The 24,697-nt window shown below is 37.2% G+C and overlaps 1 protein-coding gene across 1 annotated transcript; it reads left to right on the top strand.

The window, feature by feature from the left end:
- LOC149673915 (choline O-acetyltransferase-like) lies at positions 1 to 23,557 on the top strand. Its single transcript, XM_089839700.1, has 14 exons — positions 1 to 140; positions 11,795 to 12,010; positions 15,676 to 15,794; positions 15,859 to 15,912; positions 15,971 to 16,136; positions 16,656 to 16,884; positions 17,024 to 17,229; positions 17,768 to 17,868; positions 18,005 to 18,157; positions 18,366 to 18,488; positions 18,615 to 18,753; positions 18,836 to 18,898; positions 18,970 to 19,167; positions 19,962 to 23,557. The coding sequence occupies exons 1-14, from the start codon at positions 129 to 131 to the stop codon at positions 20,205 to 20,207; spliced, it is 2,025 nt and encodes a 674-aa protein (XP_089695826.1). The 5' UTR covers positions 1 to 128; the 3' UTR covers positions 20,208 to 23,557.
- Positions 23,558 to 24,697: the final 1,140 nt, after the last annotated feature.

The following is a 24,697-nucleotide window of genomic DNA, read 5'->3' on the forward strand; positions in this document are numbered from 1 at the left end:
AGCGCTGTGCCTCCTTCAACTACGCGATTGTACCAACCAGGAACTTTACATCTTTTTGGTGACAACCGAAATACAACGTAAGAAAACAGAAGTAGAAAACAATTTGCCAGCGCTAAAGATTCGCCCCCATGACGGAAATGGTGAGTTTAAAAATTATGATACTATTAATTTTAATTTCGCTTAAAGAGATTACGGAAGTAATTTGAAAAGGCAAATTTATTTGTTATTTTAAAGAGCATATAAAATAATGAATATTTCAAATTGGAAATATGTATCCAAATACCATATTAAAGATGATACATGATACCATACGACCAATTAAGTTTTCTAACTTAAAGATGACGACGGAAGGGGAATTATCTTATTGGATTAATCTGTCAGGTGGTATTAGTGGTCCAATAGAAATTTATAGCCTTCTGTCGTCATCTTCGCAAAGAGGCCTAACGTGAAGGCTCCAGTAAGAAAACTTAATTGCTTGTATACGGTTCCAATTTAAAATATTCATTATTTTACACGCTCTTTTGAGTAAACAAGAAACATTTCCAGCCATGAGTATTTTCCTTAAGCATTTGTCCAGTGTTCGTGCTTGTTGGAAATCCATTAAGAAACATTATCGTTAAGCTACACTATACAGTTTCTATCATCGTTAGTCGTGAATATTTTATGTCTTACAAGTTTCTTAATTTGAGGATCACGAAGGTGGTTACACCTCCTCCCAATTAAAAAGGTCGTTAGGGAAAAACCTTCCTTAAAAAGTACCTCCGCTTGAGTTTTTTACCATAGACGTTTATCATAAGAGGACAGGAAGAGGATTTCTCTGTTCTTGGGAATTTTGCTTACCATGCAGTCCAACCTCCCCACCATTTTAAGTCGCCATTCTTAACAACCTCCCAGTGGACAACAACGCACGAACCCTTTGATGAACAGGTCTTTGATCTTTTTGTGCCCATGTCCAGTCACCATTTTACTTTGTCATTCTTCAGATGACCCAATTTATACGTAAATGACCTCTCAAAGGACAAAATATCAACAACTGTTCATTCTTCCGCAAGGCCCTTTAGTTTATGAACAGCTGCAACGCAAGATCTTGACATTTTACCTGTCCTTAGGCTACTTCACTGTCCATGATTTCAGATAGTTAATTTGTATAGTAAACCGTTCACGTACTAGTGAGGGGAGGCAACTAGAGACGTGACTGGTACAAGGGTTGGGAGCCCGTGGCCCCTGGATTTTAATCCTCCGAGGAACCATTGGCGGGAAAAAGCTAATCACGCGACGGGCGACGTACAAAGAACCCCGGAAGGATTCCTCTTCGCGTCTCAAGGGATCGAACCTAAAGTATATCAGCGACTCGCGGTGACTATAGTGGCGAGAGACTTTAAATTAGTTTCTATAGTAGAGTACAGCCTTAGAACGAGTAGAATTTAGCGTGGTTTTTCATGGAGAAAATGGAGTTGAAGCTTAAGTCTCTGCTAAGTAATTTGACAATAGGAAACTACGTCTCTTATCCTTTGGAATAATTTTGTCTGATAAAACAGCAAGGAAATCTAATTTGTTTAACTTTGATTAATGTCCTTAGCTTGTGGTCATAATTAAAATATCTTCTACATTGTTTTAAACTATCGCCGAGCCTTAACGATTTCTTGTACAAAAGATTAAGCAAATTCTATGTGTCCCATCTAAGGCTGTGTTCTAGTATAGTGGCCTTACGGCTTTTTTATTGTACTGCGCGGATGGGGTATCGTTATTAGGTTTAGTGTCCATGGTCTTAGACCAGGCAGTCAGATCTTTGCAGAGGAAATTGGACTAATAAAAACGAGTCCCAATGGACCAGCCGTAGCAGCAGCTACCGTCTTTCAGAATTAAGGTACCTTCACAAGAAATTCTTCTCTAAAACCATGGTTATTGGGCACCGGAGTATTTCTAAACAAACATATCCTGTTAAATGGTTTCCATCATGAATGTCTTCAAGGATTTTAGTCAATGTTATTGAATTTATTTTTATAAAGGTAAAGATTTTACTTTGTGACAAAGAGAAACTACGACGCGTCACTAACAGACGCACAGAAAAAAGCCGCGTTTTTCTTGTTATAATCCTCTGTCATTGGCAGTAACGTTGTTAAGGCCTAAGGGTTTGGGTGTCACCTGAGGTTCCACCATCAACTCTCAATTTGAAATTGGAGTGCGTTCGAAGCCAGTTTGAGTTATCTCTCAAACAAAACCTTACAGATAAGGCGACGGAATCCAATAGCTTAGTATCGCAACACGCTCAAACTTCAACTTGAAGAATATTATAAAGCTTTGTTCAGACTTCAGGCGCTGGAAACATTTGTGAACCATTTAAGCAGACCCTCGTAAGTGTGAACGTGACTTTAGATAAGTGGCACGGTTGATTAATCGTTTGTCTCGAGACTCTGCATACAATACAAAAGATCAATAATAGAGAAACAAAACGGGGGAGAGTGAAAAAAAATTATTTTGTTTGATCGTCTAATCAAGGGATTCATGGGAAGGAAAGAAAATCCATATTCAAATTATTTGAATTTGGAGACTGCCAGAGAAAATCCCTCATCCCGGATCGTCTCTTCAACCCGAGGCTTAAATCCAACCCCTTGGCAAGACTTCAACTTGAACTCAATATTTACCGTCTAAGAGTTTTGTTCAAATTTATACGCAGTGTTTTAACTTAGAATTTGAAGTTCTGGTTCCATAACTTATTTTTAAGTTCAGAGAAAATTGTCGGGACATTTCTGTTACTTTTCAGGTAACAGATAGACTCGTGTGTTCAATCCCAAAAGCCTTAAAATCCGTCTGTAGAAACTATGCAAAGTATAAAAGAAATCGTCGAAACTTTGGGACATTATTGGCCTCCATTTGTCAAGATGGCACCGTATTGGAAGCCAGTGTTTCCCGAACGCTGTATTAGCTCATAGACAAATTTGACAAAAATTATTATCGAGGAAAATTGCGTATGCCATTTGGTAGTTCGTTAAGTCTATTATTGACCTACAAACAATTATTCTCATAGTGACCTTGTTTAAGGCAGTCTACAAAATAATATTTTCATCAAACATTTAACTAATCGTTTAGATAAAAGTCAAATATACAAATTGTTCAAAATACAGTTATCTTCAAAAGAAAAAAATTAAGATGGAAATTTAGATGTGTCATAGGACAAAAGAGGTGAATCACAACTAGGAAAACTTTGGGAAACACTGCAGTCCAAATATTCTGATTCATTCCTTTCCAATACGAACAAGACTCGACGGTTGAAACATCCCTCTATGCCCTCATTCCGACCATAATCCTTCGACGGGGTTGGTAACAAGGAACTCTAATAAGCCCTGCTATGCAAAGGCCCTAGTTTGTCTCTCCAATTAACTAGGTAGTACTAATAGCATTAGAAGGGGAAGGGAGTACGCGTATTTATTTTTTAAGCTCTATACGGTGAATCCGTGTCCCAATTAGGCCTACCACGCTAGTATGTTCTCTATCTGAAACTCGTAAACTTTAAACTAAATGCATCATTAGTTTAATCATACAGTTATTGAAGGCGTTGTAATTTGGAACGTCTAATTAATTCTAAAGAAAATTAATTACGTTTTCGGGGAAAGGACGGAATTGAGGGTTAAAGACTTGAATGCCTGGAAATTACCAATGGAAATTAAGGTTTATGAAATGGATTTGAAATAAAGTGGCGCGTAATTGGCACACTTGATTTCAATATCAGCAAGTTTTTGACCGACTGACTGACTGATTGATAATCAGCACCCAGACCAATTTGCGTGATTTAGGAAACTGGTACTTTGTACGGACGTTGCTCTTAAGTTGTAGATACTCACGAAGAAAGATTTTTTTTCCAATCCCACGCCATCTTTAAAAATGGTGGCCAGAAATGTACACCAACGTTCACCTTCCTTATAGAATAATGTCCGAACCTTTCAACCGATGTCAATAATATTTAGCATACTGGTTCCCTACATCCTATTTTCGGGGTTTCTGGCTTTGGGCCAAACATCCTGATAGTTCCCTTTATTTCTATCAGAAGTCCAGCGGGAGGAAGTTCCCAACAAACTTAAAAACATGAAACGTCTTCGTTTCTCCGTATAGTCTTGGTGCACTTTATATACGACTAAGAAATAAACCCCAATGTATTACAGTGTAATCCTACGCGGGAGCTGTACTTCGAAATACAGCTCTTCTTAAAAAACATAGTACTGAAAACCAGCTCATACGAAAATGAGCAATACTGAACCACTCTTTTCCGAATCTGCAGCGCTGCTGCACTTGTGGCCAGTTAAAATTTCTTCTATCAAATATTCTAATCGAGGAACAACCTCGTTTACAACACACTAATTGTTCAGAGATTCTTCTCTTTCCGCTAATCATTTAGTTTTTTGAAAATCCGCTGTTAAACTGATTAGGTAATTTAGTGTCTCTGAGTAAAATTCGCGACTAAAACGAAACTAAACGAGAGAGAGAGAGAACGCCATGTGGTTTTTATATAGAACGTAGAAACTCCATTGGGTGCTACTTGAAATTTCACGAGCAGTTACTCACGCGATAAGCTTGTAAAAATGCAATGCTCCAGCAGCTACTACAAAGACGGCTTGGCGCTTCACCCTTATCTTCGCTCGTTAATTCTCGACCGCGCTAGACTGCGAGGGATCGCTCCTACGTTCAACCCGACAAAACAGACACTACACAACGCCGTCGTAATCTAACGGGAGGGGAATAGGCTAATGGCATCGCTACGCTTTTCTTTCTATTGATGCTCAGGCCTAAAATACAAAGGGTGACGAGTCTGCTTCGAATGTATGGGTATGGTATTAAATGGGAAAAGAGAAGATTTAGATATTTTCCGCTTTATTTTGCAATGTAAGCTCGAATCTTTCATCCTCAAGTGCCCCATATATGTACAGCGTGTTTATACATTGATGATTTGAAGAGTTAGGTATAGAATCGTAGAAATACATAACCATAAACGTGATTTGATATCGTGTTTTTATCGGTTTATTATTTGTCACTCATTTGTTTCTATTTAATATGCATAACGTCCTTTGCAGCTTTGCAGCATTTGAAAAATAATTAGTCTACGTTCATATGAGACTAGCTAAGCTCACCTGCGTTGCGCGAATGTTTAAAGGTGCTTTATCACTAAACAGTATTCGGGTACACCTGTATGAAATATCGGCATGGTGCCATTTGCCGTTTTCAAACAACTGTAATTTCAATAAAACGATGCACAACTAGGGGCTGCTGTAATTCGAGTATTCTTTGGGCACGCTTGCAACTTGCGTAATAATGCCGCAACAAACGGCGCAATGACAAGATGCAAAGATTGGCCGTACACTCTGAAAACAGGAAAAGTGTAGCGCCGCCTTTAGGGATCTACTGGAAGCTGAATGAGGTGGAGGGTATTGGGGTCAATTCGGGCGCGTAACAACGGAACGGAAAGGGAAACGAGACAAGCTCCCGTGGCTTGTTTCCATCAATGTCGATTGAACTCCGACGCTCCTACTCATTATTTTCCTTCCCTCCAGTGTTGGCTTCACCGCGACCCACGGTGCAACTCTACCCACTCTCCCCGCCACACTACCAGCAGCGTCTTTACTATTTCACGAACGAAATTGAGGAGAGTGCCCTGAAAGGGATAGTCGTGGATAATTCTAGCATTTACTTCTTTTAAGACACATCGTATCGATGAGCTACTATGTTGTACCAGGGAGCACTGATAGCAGGCTGGGAGAGACCAAATTCTCCGTCATCCCCCACTTTCAAAACCGGTACTTTCATGCGCAAAAGAGAGAAACGAAATCAGATAGAAATTTGTTTATTTCAATTATAATAGTTTTAGTATGAATTAAATAAAATTTGTTTTCACTAACCTTTTGAAAATATGCGAATATATTATGAACTGAAATACCATCTTGTTTACGTTTTGAGCTCGAAAATAGCCCTCACTATATTACGCGACTAGCTATACTGTAGCTGAGATCTCTGTGCCTCTGGCGAAGTAGAAAAAAACAAAAACGATTTTCTTAACGTATATACTTACTTTCTCGGCCTGGGCACAAAATTACAACGGACAGATTACAAACAAGATATGCCCTAGGTGTTCCACCATACCGTCAATCATTCACTGACTAAAACAATGTCCCGGAGAATCAGGCTTTCCATTTAGGCATAGTTCTAACCGTGGCGTTCTATACTCACGTGTAATCGGTGGATTTGATGGTACGAGGAAAGCTTAGCCGTACGAATACACCAGGATGCTAAATCAATATTGTTTCGCCAAAGATTTCGAAGTTGCGATACATCTTTGGCCTTTTTTAAATACACTAGCAGCAAAGGCACCCGGCATTGTCCGTCAGCCCGATAATAGTTAGTGATTAGGGCTTAAAACTACCTCGTGACATGCACGTTTTTCAGTACTATCAAATTTTGTCTACGAACGCTGTTTAAACTTTTTGGATATTTCCACGATACTCCCGGGTATTCCCTGTTAGTATGAAACCTTACTTTCAGAACGCGGTCGAACGCGTATCAGTGTCGTAATTTATAACCTCAGAAGTGGTTTCAGATAGACGATATTACTGTTATTAAACAGGAATGTTTTCATCCGCTGTTTTATTTTTGGCTTTTTACGCCTCGCTACGCGTAGTACGCGATTCACGGCACTTCAACAGTGTTTATTAGTTACCAAGTATCGTACAAGTAAAGACAGAAGTTTTCGAACCCAAGGAGTTCTTCTTTTCTTTAAGGTTAACTGGTATATTTGTGACAATTAAACCTCAACGGGAAAACCCGGACTTTAAGGTGAGCATTGCCTGTCAGTATAGTTTTTGTTACTTTTTGGTCGTCCATTTTAAAATTTGGAGTTAAATCAAAAGCCATAATGTTCACCTATAGAAAAAAGCGAACTAAATATTATTGAAATGGATTGAAACGTGCAATCAATGTTATTCATAGAGGAAGGGTTTGTAAATTTTTGTCCACCATTTTCATGATGGCGAGGATTAAAAAAATCTTTCTTAGCGACCCTGAAAAGTTCAGCCTGAGAGGTACAGCGGTTTGACTAAGGGCGTTGATTATAAGTCAGTGAGTTAATCAACTTATATGTAAATGCCGCACGGTGTTAATATAAAACACGACTTCCGTGCAAGTCTGTCTTCAGCATCCTCATTCAGTGTGCACAATCTCTATCAGTTCAGTAGTTGGTGATAAAAATGGGACGGGGTGAAATATGGTTTGAATGGATACAAACTGCAGAGCAACTGTTTGTTTCAATAAAATATCAGATTACAAGTCGAGCAGGCTACCAGAAGTAAAAACGTACAATTCCTAGAGATGAAAACCCGAGATTGGTATTTCTGGAAAGGCGTAACTACGCATAGTCTGTTTAAAAATTAACGTGTTGTGGCCCACCACCGTATGATGGGGGAACTAAAACGAATTGAAATTTCAAACCCTCATGCCCAAAACATTGTAACTGCCTGCATTTGTAAAAATATGGGTAAAGAATTATTTGGAGGAAAAAGGTAAAAGTACTCAAATGAACGCAAGAAATAACTGTTCATAAGACTAAATGGATAAAACCAAGTCTTTTTAACCGAGTTACACTGACCAATCTTAGAGTCAACTCTATTATGTCTAAATGTCAATTGGCAAGTAGTGAGTGAAGATAAGTACTCCCGGTCTGAAGGAGAGTTCACATCGGTGTTCTTCTTTCAACGCACCATACCATATCAGACTTTAATGGTTAATTCCAAATCAAAGAGCTATTTGTTACGTCTTTCTCGTGCTCAATTTCAATCTGCTCACCAAAAAACGGTCATAATGACGATTAAAGTGCCTGAAAGTGAGCGTATTACATCGGTGCATATCGGTCTTTAATTACCCTGAATCAAAGTGGACCCTGTTCAATGAATTGCACCTCATTATCTGTTTAAATCTGCACACCATAAAGCGAATATATCCAAACATCACGCAGGCTCAGAAATAAGCTAAGATTTTTTCCAGTTGCGACATTTTTATGCTAAGGGTCCAAGCAGTCTGGCGCGGTTTTGGGAAATGGAATGACTTGCGGGTAGAAGTTGGGGTCCTCCCGAGGATAATTTTATTAGAGGGGTTTCGGGATGAGGTGGAACTTCCGGAAGCTTACGACAGAGACGCCGAAGCAACACCTGCGTCCCGGTTGCAATCCTCGAGGGAGCTTTCTTATTTCCACGTCACTCCAAGTACGCTACAAGCTAACCAACGAAGGGATGCACTCATCCCAGATGAGCTATGAAATATACAAATGGTAATAACTTTCTGGGCAGAGATAATGATTGACGTGCCACGGTTATGCATGCACCGCGCTACTTTCCATTCCTTGAGATTTAATGTAATGTATTAATGCGCCCTAACTTTGAAGCGCATTTGAAATAGAGTTTAGCTAGAAAACCAGGCTAGTCTCTAGTTTAAAGGTGTAATGAACATAACTGTATTTCGTAAGCTTGGAACCTAATGGCTTTACACATTTTTATCTAGACTCAGAGCAGTGTATAGAATTTTCGACAAAAATCGAACACATGTTCTAGAGCACCGATTAGACTTGGCGTTTTCACAGTTCCTTTACCCTGGTATTTCTTCGGTTGGCACGGTGGTAGGTTATATCGAACAGACCATACTCGGGGGCGGTTTTCAACGTTTCATCACGCGCTCGAGAATCTTTATTATTTTAGGTGCTCGGAAGGGGACACCCGAGTGCATATTTCATGAGCTGGCGGTTTAACGCTCTGAAGGCGCCGACAGAATCGTGTCAAATTAACGCGCCTTTTTCAATGAATTTCTCCATCAGCGACGTGTAATTAAATAGACTCCGGGCATTAAGTAAACATAATTTTTAATACGTAATACCCGCTATAAACTATCTTGAATTGCTTCTAGAGTTTTACAAGAAAAACAAGAACACGCGAAAAGATCAAAGATATTTTTTGACCTTTTAGTGATCTCCTCCTTTAAAAAACAAACTACGAAAGTGTACTGGGTTTGGCCTAGTGAGCTAACGCCAGAAGTAAATGAACCAGACGAAGTACTTCATTCAAAATGCCAGATTCATAAAATTGCACAAGTTCTTTCTATTAAACGAGATTCGATGACTGGAATTAGAAACAATCAAGATTGTTATAATCAAATTTCTAGTAAATTCCCAGCCGCTTCTTTTTGTTAATATTATCACGAAAATGTAGAGGTGTCACAGGGGATTCTGTTAAGAACCTGATCTCGCTATTACATCCATCTCCACGCGGTTCAACCACTGGTGCATGGGTAACGCTGGTACCAGCACGCTTACCAGTGCCGGGTATTCGTGACGTTACACTTCTTTCCCCACTTACTATAGATTATACCGCGATTACCCTTTCGCGTGTGGAAGGAGCTTGAATCATATTCCATTTTTGACGTTAACCGTACACAGCCAAAGCTTCTTGGGCTTATTAAAGTATGTACGTTGCATCCAAACACAATCGAGATGATGAAAAAGGATTCCTCTTGATACCTGTAAACACCCTTAAATTTTTTGTAGCTAATGATTTAGGTTATTTCGAATTTGAAGAGTTTCTTTTAAGATTTTTCGATCATTTGACCGACACTATAGCTACTCTCCTAACCTGATAAGATATACTTCCTTCGAGTTAATTAACTTCTCAGTTAGATTTTAAGGTATGGGGGCGAACGAGGCAATAAGACCCACCATTTCCAATCGATGAGTCAATGTAGTTGCTGTGGTGGAATCTGAGAGAGAGAGAGAGAGAGAGAGAGAGAGAGAGAGAGAGAGAGAGAGAAACTAAGGTTCTCTTTTATTTCCTCCGATTCCCAAAATAGGACGTCTAGTTATATAGCCCGAGAGGATTGGGGCTACGAGGGGTGGAGGGAGTGTGTTTTCGCTACTTTTGCCTATTTTCTTCGGCAACCTTCTACCAAGGTAGCTAGCTCTAGCGACCCACCGAATGTACGTTCTCTTTTGGCCCTCGGTCTCTCTCTATTCTCCGCTAAAGGCATCGTACACTTGGCGCGTGCTCCGAATCCACTTCGATTCATTACTGGATGGAAAAGGGATCCCAGGGTTTCAAACCGGGGCAACGGGACTAGCCGCCTTTCTATCTAACAACTCTAACAAGGAGTATAAAAAAGAGGAGTGTTGGAAAGACCATTTGCATTCGTTCTCTAGTTCGGGTTTTCGGTGGCTTTTTAAACTAGATAACGATGTTATTGATATAAATAAAATGCAGTTATATTGGCCATTCTTATGTGCTTGTTAGAAATATTGGGTCCAAAACTTAATTTTTTCGAGGGTTTTGCTAAAATTCCAATTTAATTTGTTTATAACAAAGATAACCTCTAAACCGAAATATAAACTTTTTTATTTTTATTTAATTATATTTTTGAAACCCCAAAAACAGGGTGCTACTATTCTTTATGCTTAAGTAGAAGATATGCACAAATTATGAACAATTTTTTTTCAATCCGCTGCCATTTTGAATGAAATTACCTTCAGAAACGTAACCAAACTCTTCAATAATGTATATCGTTGATAACTTGATTTGTGAGATTCATAAATATTTAGTATACAAGCTCTGTACATTCTATAGACGGGTATCACGCCGACGCAGGTCTGCTCGTAGTACTTTAGTATTAAGCTTACACGTCGTATGGTAGATGATTGAAAGTAAATAATACCATAACCATGCATAAATGCATTCCACTCCTGTATAAAATCCTCCTAGTCTCAATGGAGGTGTATTGGTTATGGAGTCTCTCCCTCTATGGTGGTTGTAGCCCCCCCCCCACCCCCAACATATATATATATATATATTTCTCCGCATCCATGACAAGTTAAGCTCCTTCGAGAGAACCCATGCACAATCTAGCTTGGACTAACTAGAAATCCCTGGCACGCGACCAGCCCATTGCCTTCCCCGACACACAAAAAAGTAGGCCTAGTAATGAAGCAGACACCCAAACATCCGTCGTTTCCTCCCACGCTCCCATCCTATTATACAAGGGCTTAACGATAGGCAAACTTCGATAAATGTAGACGTTTAAACCTTAGCCCCTTTTCCTATAATTTCGCAAACGGCTTATGGGTTCACTCCCGCTAGTTTACTCCCTTTTCTCGATCACCGGATTCACCAGCATTGGGGAAAACACCTTGGAGATATGATAGTTAATTATATTGGGTTACTAAAACACTGGGCTCGAGAAAATTTTCTTTGAATAAAAACTCAATTTGCATAGACATATCTTGATTGATATATAAAATGCTCCCCTGTCCAATTAACGATACAAAATACGTAGGCTGAAATGTAATCAGCTATGAATAAAAATAGTAATTAATTGCTCCAGAATCTGTTTTACCTGAACTACCACTATAGAACGTCATAAGTATGATAAGATGCTTATCCAATGATAAAACACACCCAGGGCTGGAGGCAAAAACCTCCAGTTTTAATCCCACTGAAAACTATCTATTGGAATGATATAAAGCACAGAAATCACTTAACAAAGTGATTAACAGTCAAAATTGTCCTCTGTCCAACAGTAAACATTTCTCGCGTCTTCATCAGTAATCAACTTCACATAAAGAAATATATTTTCCAATAAAAGTGATAATTCAAATTGTGACTATATATCCCTTGTTTGACAACCCAGAAATAAACATTTTGACAAAAAACTATAGTTTAGAGATGCCCTTAATGTTCTCTATACAATGAAACTACTTGTTAAGAGGTATTTGCATGTATTTTAGGTCCAGCTCCCTCGAATCCCGGTGCCGGACCTCGGGACGACGTTGCGCCGCTATTTACGCGGTTTGGAAACGGTGATCAAGAATCCGGCTCAAATGGAGAGGACGCGACGCATCGTCGAAGAGTTCGGCCGGGAAGACTCCGATCCTCCCAACAGAGCACTCGGACAGAAATTGCAGCGAAAACTTATCGAGTTTGCCGAAACCCAAGACAACTGGGTACGTAAATCAGCTTCACACTCTTAACACTTTCTCAACTTATAAACCATACCAAAGGAAGTTAGGATTGGTTAAATGTTTCTAAAACCCATTCCAAATTTTAAAACTATTCTAATTACTTTTATATTCATTAGCAGGGCTGAATCTAATTACACTGTTCCCTTAGGAAGCATTCAAAAAAATTTTAATGTTCAGCTTTGTGACGACAGTTTTAATTCTGGCGCTTACTTTTACAATTTCAAATTAGGCCAAATTCTGTAGGCCTACATTTTCATGAGAGATGAACATTTTGAAAAACTGTGTTAACGTTATACGGTGTCTCTGATAAGTCTGCCATGAATTATAGAGTGTGTTATTGGGGTCAAACTGGGTGGAATGTGTCAATGAACATGGGGCTTAAAACATTTAGTTACGGAAATAGGGGCGTACCCCAAAACATTGCCCCTAAAACAAAGAAAAAGTGACAATTTTCTTGTTTTATACTGAACATGTCAGTCGGTCCAAATAAATAAGTATTGTGACCTCCGCATCTTGCAGTTATGAAAACAAAGAAGCACAATAATGAAGAAACATTTGGACATGATGAATTCCCTTCTGTCATCGTAGCGCTTTATCACTGTGGTTTCTTCACACATTATATGACAGCTGAGAATAGTGTAGTTAGTGGTGGCTTACCACCGTCCAATATAGGGAAGCAGCTAGTATTACCAGCTCTATACAATGCATCAAAAGGGATATATCCTGGCCTTAACCAAGGGGCTCGACATTTTGCGTAATCGTCAAGAATTTCATAATGCCTTCCAAATTTTCCAAATTTCTTTCTCAAAAATACATTGTGATTTAATCAGAAATTTCGGGATTTCGTTTCCACGATTTTGATTTCAAATTTCTTTTCAAATATTTTAGAATTCTTCACAAATTCCCCGATTTCGCTAAAAGAAGGTCCAATTTTATTAGAGACTAATTCAATTTTGAAGAAAATTTCTTGATTTCGCAAAAAAGATTTCGAGATTTGGCGAATTTGTCAAATACTTGATGATTTCATCTTTGAGATTTCGGCGATTTCTTTAAATATTGCGTGATTAAGTCAGAGATTCCTCAATTAAATTATTTCTTCAAAGAATTCGTGACTTCCACTTCCAATTCAAAAGTTCGTGTTGTGGCGAGAATTTCTCGCCAAATATTGTCGAACCCCTCGGTCCTTTAGTAGTAGGAATATACGTGTGTCGGAAACATTGTAGGGGGGGTTCCAAGTGCAACTCGTGCAGAAAACAAAAGACGAGAAAAACAGGAGGAGATCATACCATCCCGACCACCACTTAAAAGAAGACCAGATTTAACCGGTCTCCATGACAACGACACGTTTCTCATCATCTTCCAGAGTAGTGATAGTTATATATCTTCCAAGTGTGTAGCATTAACAAACGTATATGGAAGCGTGTTGAACCCACGATGTCTGTTCAAAGTTAGCCCGACTTACGTGGATGTGGGCTTGAAGTATAGTTGTAATTAAACTTATTTCTGGTCTCTAGATCTTTTTTAGCGTAATCTAACGTCATGGTACGTGTGTAAGACACGTATTTGAAACCAAGGAATGGACTAAAAAGCGCTTAGAGCCGTTGTGCTGAACTAATTTTAGAAATCTTTATATATACCATTAGTTTTTGATCAGAGTGGACTTTCCGAAACTGTAGTTTTTGTATAAGGTAACTTGGGGAAACACCAGGTGTATATTACACGTACATAATAATATAACATAAGTAGCTCCGGTGTTGTCGTTCTCCAAGGCATAGTTATTCTTTTGGCCGCCATTTTTAAAAGATGGACGCGGAGGGTGTGTTAATTTACTTCAAAAGCTTACCTGCCATAAAACCCGTCTATAGGATATAATTATCAACTAGTATAAATATTTTTCAGACTACGAGGATTGGTACTATTTATCCCAGGAGGCCAGGCTATACTTGGTACTTTACCTTGTCCGCCAATTAGCCTGGCCTCCTGGTGTAAATGGTATCAATAGTCCTAGTTTGAAAACTATGATAATAAATAATAATGAAATGAGTTTAAATCTACGATTAATGTTATTCCGTTGTAAGGAAGATATAAGATGAACTTCTGGATGAATGCCATTTGTCCAAGAAGGAACCCGCCAGGAAATTTATGCGATATAAATATATAATGTACATAATATACCACCTGAAATTTGATCTGTCCCATTAAATGGCCCCTACGTGGTTTTCTAACAGAAATAAATGAACGTTTGAAAATATCAAGTAGGCCTATAGTGACGAAGGCGGATTTTCTTCTCATTAAAATCCTTATTAAATTATGTTCGTTTCAATCGTTTTGTTATTACGTCTAATATTAAAATTTTTCTCCAACTCGAGGAACAAGCTCGTTAAATAGACATTCAATCGTTATAATATAATCAGTTGCTGGCCATAGACGTACTGTAGACCTAGTCATTACGAAAAAATAATAACATAATAATATTCCGAAGCATGAACTTCATTATTTTTTGAGACCATAATAGAAACCAAGAGTAAAATTTAGAATCGGTACCGAAGAACGCTTCGATCCACCAATGAAAACATGGACCTAACATTATCTAAGGGACGTTATATTAAACTCGAGAACAATCGTGTTTAAAAACTTATAAAATAAAAATTAATATAATATTAAAATTTTGCGGAATTAAATCCGAATTTTGTTTGTAATTTACAGTAATTTTAGTTTAGAAGTTTAAAAGACACTAAAAACCAAATGGAGTTTGTAATAAGCTAGCGTTATAGTTAAGATGCAATGTTCAGTTAAGCTTTTATAAGTCATTGTATTGCGTTAAAAATAGAAATTTAGGGAAATAAATAAATTAATATAATTTTCTAAATCCTCAACTGTAGACCCGTTACCTGTAAATGGCGTAGTAGAAGTCAATGGTTACAAATTGGTGTTGTTACGCGTAAATATTCAACTCTTTTTTCAATGTATGATCACTATTGTTGACAGCCAAATTTATTTTTCAAAGTGTCAAGTGAAAACGCGGCTCGATAGAGGTATATAGCATTTGTCCCACTCCGGTCCCTTAGTGATGAATATATAGTCCATGATATGACTAAGACTTTATGCGCGGAATGAAATGGGAGGTGCCAGAGTGTATAGAAGCCGCAGGTGGAAAGGGCGCGCGAGTTTCGCACAGGATCCAATTTTTGATTGTCAAAACATTCTGCTCATCCTTGATGAAGGCCTCTCTTACACCCCCGTTATCAAAGAACTCGATTCAATCAATAACCTATCCCGGTTCTATATAGACCCACATAGTACGGCACGCTCTACCCTAATAGTATATAACACTAAAATGAGTGTACAGCATCTACTGTACAAGTAGAAATAATGGGATAATAGTCTTATCTCCAATCTTACATACAGCTAAAGGGTCGCGGTCAAAATGGGTTTGAGGTAAAACATGGAATTTTTACGTTGCAGTGTAAGTGACATAACATCAATAAGTATAACCAGGAATACACACAGCTAATATTGGGCCCCCATACATTCAGCGTTATTTTCTACGCGGGTTTTGTGGACAGGGCTTGAGTATTATACGTCACTTTCCCAAAAAAAAAATAAGATTTAAATTGAAATGCTAAGTTTAACTTTGTACTTGTCAGGTTACACCGTTATGGTTGGATGACATGTACCTGAGGATTCCCTTGCCGCTTCCAGTCAATTCCAACCCATTCTTTCTTCTTCCAAGACAATACTTTAGAAACTATACTGACCAATTACGGTAGTACCAAATTTATTTGGGGTAAAAATAAATAGGTTCAAAAATATTAATTATGATTTTACAGATTTGCATCCAGAATGGTTGCCTTTGCTTTAAGATACAAGAAGAAGATAGAGAGGTAATTGTAATACATTCGTTGCCTCATTTTAATTAATGAAATTATTTAATTAAATTAGTGGTCAAATCGAACCCGATACCGCGAGGGGAGGTAAACCCCTTTGTATGTCGTCATATTCATGCTTTTTCAACACCTATCGAAAACCCGGACATGTGGTGGATGAACAACTCAAAGCGACCAAAGGGACGGAACACGAATTCATTATCGTCGCATGTAAAAATCAAGTAAGTTATGTTGGGAATTTATTTATTTACTAGCTAAGCTACCCTGCGTTGCTAGGTTGAATCAGGGAAGGATTTAATTTTAGAAGTAGGAATGGAGAACAGAATAATGTGGGCGCGCGTCAAGGTCCCGGACCCCCTTCCACGGGACGGAGGGGTATGAAAGAAGAGGCGGGCCATAGCGACAGAGGTAAAAAGGAATTAGGTATTTTTCGCCGTCCCCATCGGCAACGTCATCAAAACGTAGTTTAAGTGAGCCAATAAGATAATTTAAACTTTTCGTTACGTGTTGGAGGGAGGGGCTCTATACTGGGCTAAGAGTCGGACTGAAGTAAATACTAACCTTTCTCCTTTCCTACTTCTGAAAAAATCTATCCCTGGTTGTATTAATTAACTCGCAACATGGAAACGTGTCCTGTCTAACACTAAACACTAAACACTAAATTTTATCAACATCCTCATGAAATATCTGCAAGAAGTATATTTAGAAACTTCAACAACTTAAAATTACGTATTTTTCAGTTTTTCGTAGCAACAATCGAAGACAATCTAAACATATCATGCATAGCTGAGACTGAAGATTATTTTTATCGACAATTACTAAACATATATCAAAGCGTAGGTAATCTGGACACTGGTCAAACAGATGAAAACAAAATTAACGTCCCGAATGAGCGCTATCCCCCAATTGGACTTTTCACAACTGAAGACCGAAGAATATGGGCCAAAATATATGATCATTTAAAAAGTGGTTAGTATACCTGCATTTTGTAGTGCAAGGAAAACTCTACGTCATTCGTCTATTGGCTAGCATATACCCGACCTATCCTTTATTGGATTGGAAGCGAAAGTTCTAAACACTTCGGGGTCATCTTGTTTAATTTTTTCAGATTCGACCAATTCGAATTCCTTAGAGCTTTTACAAAAATGTCTATTCGTACTATGCTTAGACGAACCTATGAGCCCACTTCCAACGTACGCCACCTACCGACGAGAGTCGATAACTTTAAACATAGCGGCCATGGCTGGTAATCTCTTACACGGTGGTGGATGTCATCAAAATAGTGCCAACAGATGGTATGACAAGTTTCTACAGGTACCTTTCTTCTTTCTTAATAACATTAGTTGTAAAATTACCCAATCATATGACGTTCATTTACTTGTTTACCAGACATTCATTCTTGATGCTTTTTGCCCTTTATCCATTGTTGATTCTATTTTTTAATTTAACAACTCGCGCCAATCCTTGTTTTAAAATTAAGAATTTCCATGTGGAAATAAGATAAACCACAAAAAAGAGGCGCGTTATATTACTCCAACTAATGAATGAAGCGTGACTAACAGACAGACAAACGATCTGCGTTTTTTATACATATTAAAACTGTGCACGCGTAGCACTATATGTCCGCATTGTCAAATTAGTATACCGTCTTAAGGGTCGCTTAAATTTCCCTACCTAAGCTAACATCCCAAAATTAAGACTCAAGCGTTACTCACAGACAGACAAAATTGCGCCATTATAGTAAAGGAAATTTCATAGTCTGTTGTCTATTACTTTCTCGATTTTTTCATCTGTTTGAATTTTTTTCATCTGTTTGAATTAGGACTAAATCTAAACTTTCTTTCTTTCACAGCTAATTGTCAGCCGCGATGGCGTTTGCGGAGTTTTAGTGGAACATTCGGTATCAGAGGGTGTGACCGTTCTCAACTTCACGCAAGAATTCGTGGAATTTGTGTAAACTCTTATTTTTCTGGGACAGTTTTAGCCGTAGAGGCGCTAAGGCGTCACAGACGTCATTCAGTTTAAATTAAAGCGGTGTTTTTTACCTTTGTTGCCACCTTGGGTGCGTCTCTCCAAACAATTGCCATAGCGAAGGCGTTGACGAAAAGGCCGACGGAACAGTCTATAACGATGGTGTCAATATCAACACGCATTCATCTCGTCCGCAAGTACAACCACTCTCTTGGAAACTAGATTCAGATCTTGTCAAAGCATTGGACAAAGCCGCTGTAAAAATGAACAAGTCAGTGCACTTAATACGTCATTTATTTTAAGGACTATACTTTGTTCAAGGGAAAAGTAGAAAGGTGGGGCGCAATAACAAGTAATGGTTAGCTTCATTAAATAGAAAGTAGCGAGGAGGTAATCTCAATACAGTACAGCGTGTTCACAAATTTCGCTTTGGGAATATGCAAGACTGACTTAAATATTTCGAAACCTTTTAATTACAGACTGTGTGACAATACGGACCTGTACGTGCTCAGATTCATGGAATTTGGGAAAAACTTTGTGAAATCAATCAATTTTAGTCCTGACTGCTTTATACAGTTAGCTCTACAACTGACGTATTACAAGTACGTAAATAATTGCAGCCACTTAAAAGATAGCGTTGAGAGTCCAAACTAATTGGCTTTAGAATGGCTAAAAACTCGGTGAAGGGCTAGATTCTAATTTGTTACACTGTTTCACGCGATTTCCAGGGTGCATAGAGAATTAGTAAGCACGTATGAAAGCGCGTCTCTGCGCTACTTCTACCTTGGTAGAGTCGACAATATCAGAGCGAACACCTCCGAAGCTTTACAGTGGGTCAAAACTATGTGCGGAGAAGTATCTGCTACGGTAAAATATCTTTATTAAATTAACCTATAGTTGTATTCAATCAACTTCAATTTAAACACAAAGGTAATTGATTTTTTCTCAGAATGAAGAAAAACTAGCCTATTTTAAATTAGCCATGAAACGGCAAGGAGAAATCATGAAATACGTAAGTGGGAAGTTAATAATAGCCAAAAGTTATTATGTTGGGCGTTGTTAAATTTACGATTATTTCACTAGACCCTTTCGGGTGAGGGTCCAGACAATCATTTGATGGCGTTAAGAGAAATGGCTCGCAGGGAAAGAGAAGAAAAGAAGGCTTCCATTGACCTGTCATCCCTTAGAGAATCCGAACGCAGAAAATTAGATGAAGAACCAGAAATATTTAGGGACAAATCATATCAGCAATACTTGAACTTTAAACTCTCTACTAGTCAGGTAAACGGCGCATTTTCAAATTTTCCATATCCTAGAATCGTCTGAGATCCATACAAAAAGCGTGTATTCACTTAACATTACAAATTGTTGAAGTGCACAGTAAAATTGTCATATTAATTTTTTCTCTTGAAAAAAGCCAACCTCCAGGGGTAAAACTGATAATGTATTTCCTACGAGCCCCTGTAGAACTCTGACCCGCAATACACCGGTGTACGATATTTTTTGTAACTTCATATTTTCATAATTCCTTATGATAAAATTCACTCCCAAATTTATAAATTTAACATGTATCAACAAATCACGTGAAATTACAACTTCATAAACTATACACCGTCATCAGCAAAGGGCTATTCTTATAATAATTGAACTATATCCGTGTTAAAAATCCTTTACCCCTAACGAAATTTTCTACTACTAATTCAACTTTATTTAAATATTAGCCCATTAATATTACTGAACTAAATAGAGGAAATATTCTCTCTGACTCTGGAATTGTGATTTTAAATTTTTATGAGAAAAACAACATCTAGGGGTAAAACTGATAATGTATTTCCTACGAGCCCCTGTAAAACTCTGACCCGCAATACACCGGTGTACGATATTTTTACAAACTTCACATCTTCCTTAATTCAGTACCAAATTAGTAAATTTTGGGATCAAATTAACTCCCAAATTATATTTAACACATAATCAAAACACGTGACATTACAAATTCTTGAACAATGTGCCATCCACAACGGCTTTTTCTAATATTAATAATTTAACTAAATCCAAGTATACTTTTGATCCAACAGCTACAGAACGAACACGGTATCCTAGTCGGATATGGAGCTGTGGTTCCGGATGGATACGGATGTTGCTACGTTCCAGCAGAGGGCGATATCATGTTTTGCGTATCCTCTTTCTTCAGTTCAGACGCCACAAGCTCCGATTTCTTCGCCTTCAGTTTAGAAGGATCTCTTTTACAAATGCGAGAGCTTTGTCTACAATCAGACGAACCGACCACCCCAACAAGCGCCAAAATCAGGGGAAAAAGATAGATGTACTGTTTTGTTTAAAAGTTACGATATATATTATATAAAATGGCTCATAACCATGGAAATTATGTACTGCGGTTAAGACAATCCACGAAAGGAGAGTTTATTTTCAAGATGGAATTCACGCATTTCATAAATAGGCTATACTACGCCATTTATTGATAGAGGAGTTTAGAAGAAGCGTACGATAAATTTCATGTTAATGTAAACCTAAATGAGCTTATCCTATACTGGGTGGAAACCTTCGCCAACTACCAGACAGGATGCTTAGCCTATACAGGGTTAATGGATTTAGAGGCGCTAGTAGAGAAATTAAGTGCGCTAATTGATATGGTATAGATTCAGTTCTATTCCATCAAATATCGCAACGCGAAAGTTTAATGAAGCTAATTAAACAATAATTAGAACCACTTTCTTTGGGTCAATTAACGATATTGCGACTGTTCATTTAAGTTCTCTACTTGCACCTGTAAATCTAAAACAAATCAACCCTGGAGGTGAAGGTTTTCAACATGTATTTATGAAATGCGTTTAATATATGAAATTAAGCCATTGACAATCATTTAAAAAGAAACGAGAGATGGCGTATGGTCCAATTAAAATAATAACTTTGTTAAATAGGCTATGTGGTACTGCGTAACCATTCACAATCACTAGTTTGAGCAGATTTTATTTCCATTGAAAAACATTAAAAGCTCCCTTGTGAATGCGTGTTTTAATGCGCAGAGCCTATATTTGCGTTTAGACGTTTATAGATTTAAAAATAACGAACTTAAGCCCTTGACAATCATTTAAAATAGAAACAAGTGGTCGCGTAGGTAACAAGGTTTAAATTGAACTGTTAACATAGCCGTTGTAAATGTACCAACTCGTTAATTGTATATCGAGTGCTGATGTAGATATTGTTAACTGTGATGTAAGTACGTTATGTACAAGGTTATTTAAATTTTAAGGTTAATTTTATACAATGATTCATACTTATCATTACGTTATTAATTTTGCTCGTTGTATGTTGGTTTGGTTAATTTGATAGTCATCGTTTTATTGTTTAATTTAAATAGACTCCCATTTTACGAAATACTTGCTCCTGAAACCGAGTGTGGCTTTCATTAAGGCACTATCATTAGAAGTACGAAGCTAGAATTTTGTAATTGCTATTCGAAAGATTATACTAAACAATGAATACTTCAAATTGGAACCACGTATCCATCTACAGTATTAAAGAAGATAAGAGTATATAAATACTCTTACTTACCCCACGCGTTAGGCCTCGGTCGTCAACTTCGCGCAAAGGCCTAGCACGTGGGTTCAGTGAGAAAACGTAATTGCTCGTATTTTCTTTAATGTTGTAGATGGATACATGGTTCCAATTTGAAATATTCGTTGTTTTATAAGTCCTTTCTAATGATAATAAAAAGTTCTATCCAGGGAATTGTTTTTAAAGCGGTTCAAATCTTAATTTGTTGTACGGGTTAACCTACTTAAGTTTATTAAGGAATTTTATGAAAATGTTTAAAGTTAATGCCTTGAAATAATTATATCGGTTAATGACCTAAAAATGTTTAGAGGAATATAAGAGGAAAATATATAACTCAGTAATCATGAGTAGTCATAACATGACAATCAAATGAAATTATTGTTCTATGAATAGTTGTTGTAAAAATAATTACCCTAACGTATTAATGAAAGGTTTTTCAAAGAGACAATAATCAGAATTAGTTTAATTACGGAAACGTAGAAGACAATCATGAAATAAAACTTTCAAATAAGTTTACATCAAGAGTTTATAGAAATAAAGTTTTTTAATGATAAATCTAAATCCACAAAAGTAAAACTCCTGAGTCAACGCCAGTTCAAACAGCTAGGAAGCTGAAACTATTACTGCAGGGAAGTTACTCTTAATTATTAGGTTCACGATAAGAATATCCTATATAGGGGCTATTTGTGCTGTAAATGCCGCCATCTTTTAAAATGGCCGCCGAAAAGTAACAAAAAATCATAGATTTAAGAGTTTTTCGCATATTACAAGTTTGCGCTTATTATTGTCTCATTGAAAAACCGCAATAGTAGAGATATTAAAATGTTTCGAATCCTGCTAATTATAAAGATATCTATATATTTGTGAAATCTACTCACTGACTGTATCTAATGAAGCCCTTGACATACGATACTGAAACTAGTTTTGTAGAGAAATTGAACCAAAGTCCTAAATGCTCACTAAGAAATATTGTTTAACACTCGGCCACCTTGGAAAATGGCGTATTGATCAGTATCATTTGTTAATACAGTTTGAAGTACACCCACTAAGTAGTTCTAAAGTTTATAAATTACAATATATAATTGCTTTACGGATAATTTTAATTACCATCTACCTCTTTCATTTAAACCATTTATATTTATCATATTTATATTTGATATAACCAAATGCATATAGAATTAACAGAAAGTGTAGCGGTAAATGCCGTTGCTACTAAACCAACGAAATAAATATTTACAGATCCCGTGGTAAATATATCAGTATCGAAGGAAGGGTATTTTAAAAGTGGTATCGGTTTGTTCAATATTATTTCAAAAGTGATGCGCTGAAAATGAACAGAAATATACGAAGACAATCAAACAAAGTATTTCCGAAAAGCACAATGACAATCAATCACAACTTAATGGAAAAAAGTTTTCTTGTATCCCTTTAAAGGAAGAATGAAATTGCAAGACAAACATTTTTTTAATCGATTAGGACTAATGAAAGACCATCAAAATCACTAAGAACATATAGTAAACGCTATTTATACAATTTTCCAAGTTTCAAAAGTAGATATGCTAAGCCTAACACTAATTTTTAAATGAAACCAATTAGCGTCTGCTAAGCCATGTGTTTTCAATACACAGCCTCGTGCTGTGATTGGTTAGAGGTTACTGATATAGAAGCAATTTTTATATCAAAAATCAGTGTTAGGTTTCACACATCAACTTTTCAAACTTTGAAAATTTATAAACTTAACGGATAATTTCTATTAAGTATTGTTAAAAATTTTGATGTACTCTTATTATTTTCAATAGATGAAAATACTTCCTGACCATTTCATTTTTCCTTTAGGTTTGAATATTAAAAACGTTATAAAATAATTAACACGAGTGAACGAATTAGTGTAATGTAATTTTTAAAGTGTTATAAAAAAACCAAGTAGACAATCAAGAAAAATGAATTAAATTACGACGACGTAGGAACATGAAAAGAAACATACATTGAAGTCCTAAAGCGACAATCACACGAATAGTTTATAATAGTTAAATATTGGCCAGAAATTATAAAGAAGAAAATTGCTTGTAATATGCGTTAACAATCAAAGTAAACTCGAGTAAAAATAAAGGATGTTCAAAGAACTACGTTTGATTAGCACACTTCATCAACAATAAGTAAAACAATTGTTCCGTCAAAATTATTTGTCAAAATTTCTGTAGAAGCGACTTTTAGCCTAGTAAGGTATGACAGAAGTATATAATACTTCTCTTAGAGAGAAGTGTACCACAAAGTAAGTGTAACGTCATTCTTCCCAACATCAGAGCATTTGGAGCAAGGTTACTAAACCAAATCACATACGCGATAAATAGTTCCCTCATCATTTCTCTATTAGCGCTTAATTATTCGCCAACGCATGCTTGTGAATTTTTGTCCCATGTCAAGATGAGGTTTATGGGTTGATTGCTGAGGATTTAGTACCAAACAGTTATAGAATTGACCCCACGGTGCGATGCCCATCTATAGTTTGATGAGCAGGAAAGCAAACAAAAAGGGATCCCTCGCCTGGAAAGAATGACGTTACATAACTAAAGTATTAAGAGGATACAGAGTGTCATCCTTCTTCTATTATCCCCTTCTGGGCATGAACACCAAGGGTTTCTAGAGTTGTCCTGAATATGTTAACGTTACAGTTTTCCCCTATCTATAACATAGGACCAGAAGTATATAATACTTCTCTTCGAGAGAAGTGTACCACAAAGCGGGGTAAGTGTAACGTCACTCTTCCCAACATCGGATCATTTAGAGCAAGGTTACTAAACCGTATCACATACACGATAAATAGTTCCCTCATCATTACTCTATCAGCGTTTAAATATTAGGCAAGACGCGCTTGTGAATTTTTGTCCCACGTCAAGACGAGGTTTGTGGGATGATTGCTGGGGATTTAGTGCCAAACAACTATAGAATTCACCTTACGGTGCGATGCCTATTTGAAGTTTGATGAGCGGGAAAGCAAACTAAAAGGGTGAGTCTCTGAAGAATGACGTTACATAACTAAAGCATTAAGAGGATACAGAGTGTCATCCATCTCCTATTATCACCTTCTGATAGGACCAAATTTTCTTCGAAGAACTTAGCAAACGGCAATGGGAATACCTATACATATGTCAACACTTACTTCCTATTTCTTGCTGGATGGGCTATTGGTCTTCCATTTCCGATAAATGATAATCATATTTTCTTGAACATGTTG

The sequence above is a fragment of the Phalangium opilio genome, unplaced genomic scaffold, assembly GCF_054372755.1.
Source record: "Phalangium opilio isolate 3A_F unplaced genomic scaffold, DU_Popi_V2 ptg000048l_1, whole genome shotgun sequence".
Taxonomy (NCBI): Eukaryota; Metazoa; Arthropoda; class Arachnida; order Opiliones; family Phalangiidae; genus Phalangium; species Phalangium opilio.

Excerpts from the sequence above, each read along its gene's own strand:
- LOC149673915 (XM_089839700.1), top strand. Across the intron at positions 12,011-15,675 it reads CCGAAACCCAAGACAACTGG|GTTACACCGTTATGGTTGGA; the intron begins GTACGTAAATCA and ends TGTACTTGTCAG. Across the intron at positions 16,137-16,655 it reads TCGTCGCATGTAAAAATCAA|TTTTTCGTAGCAACAATCGA; the intron begins GTAAGTTATGTT and ends CGTATTTTTCAG.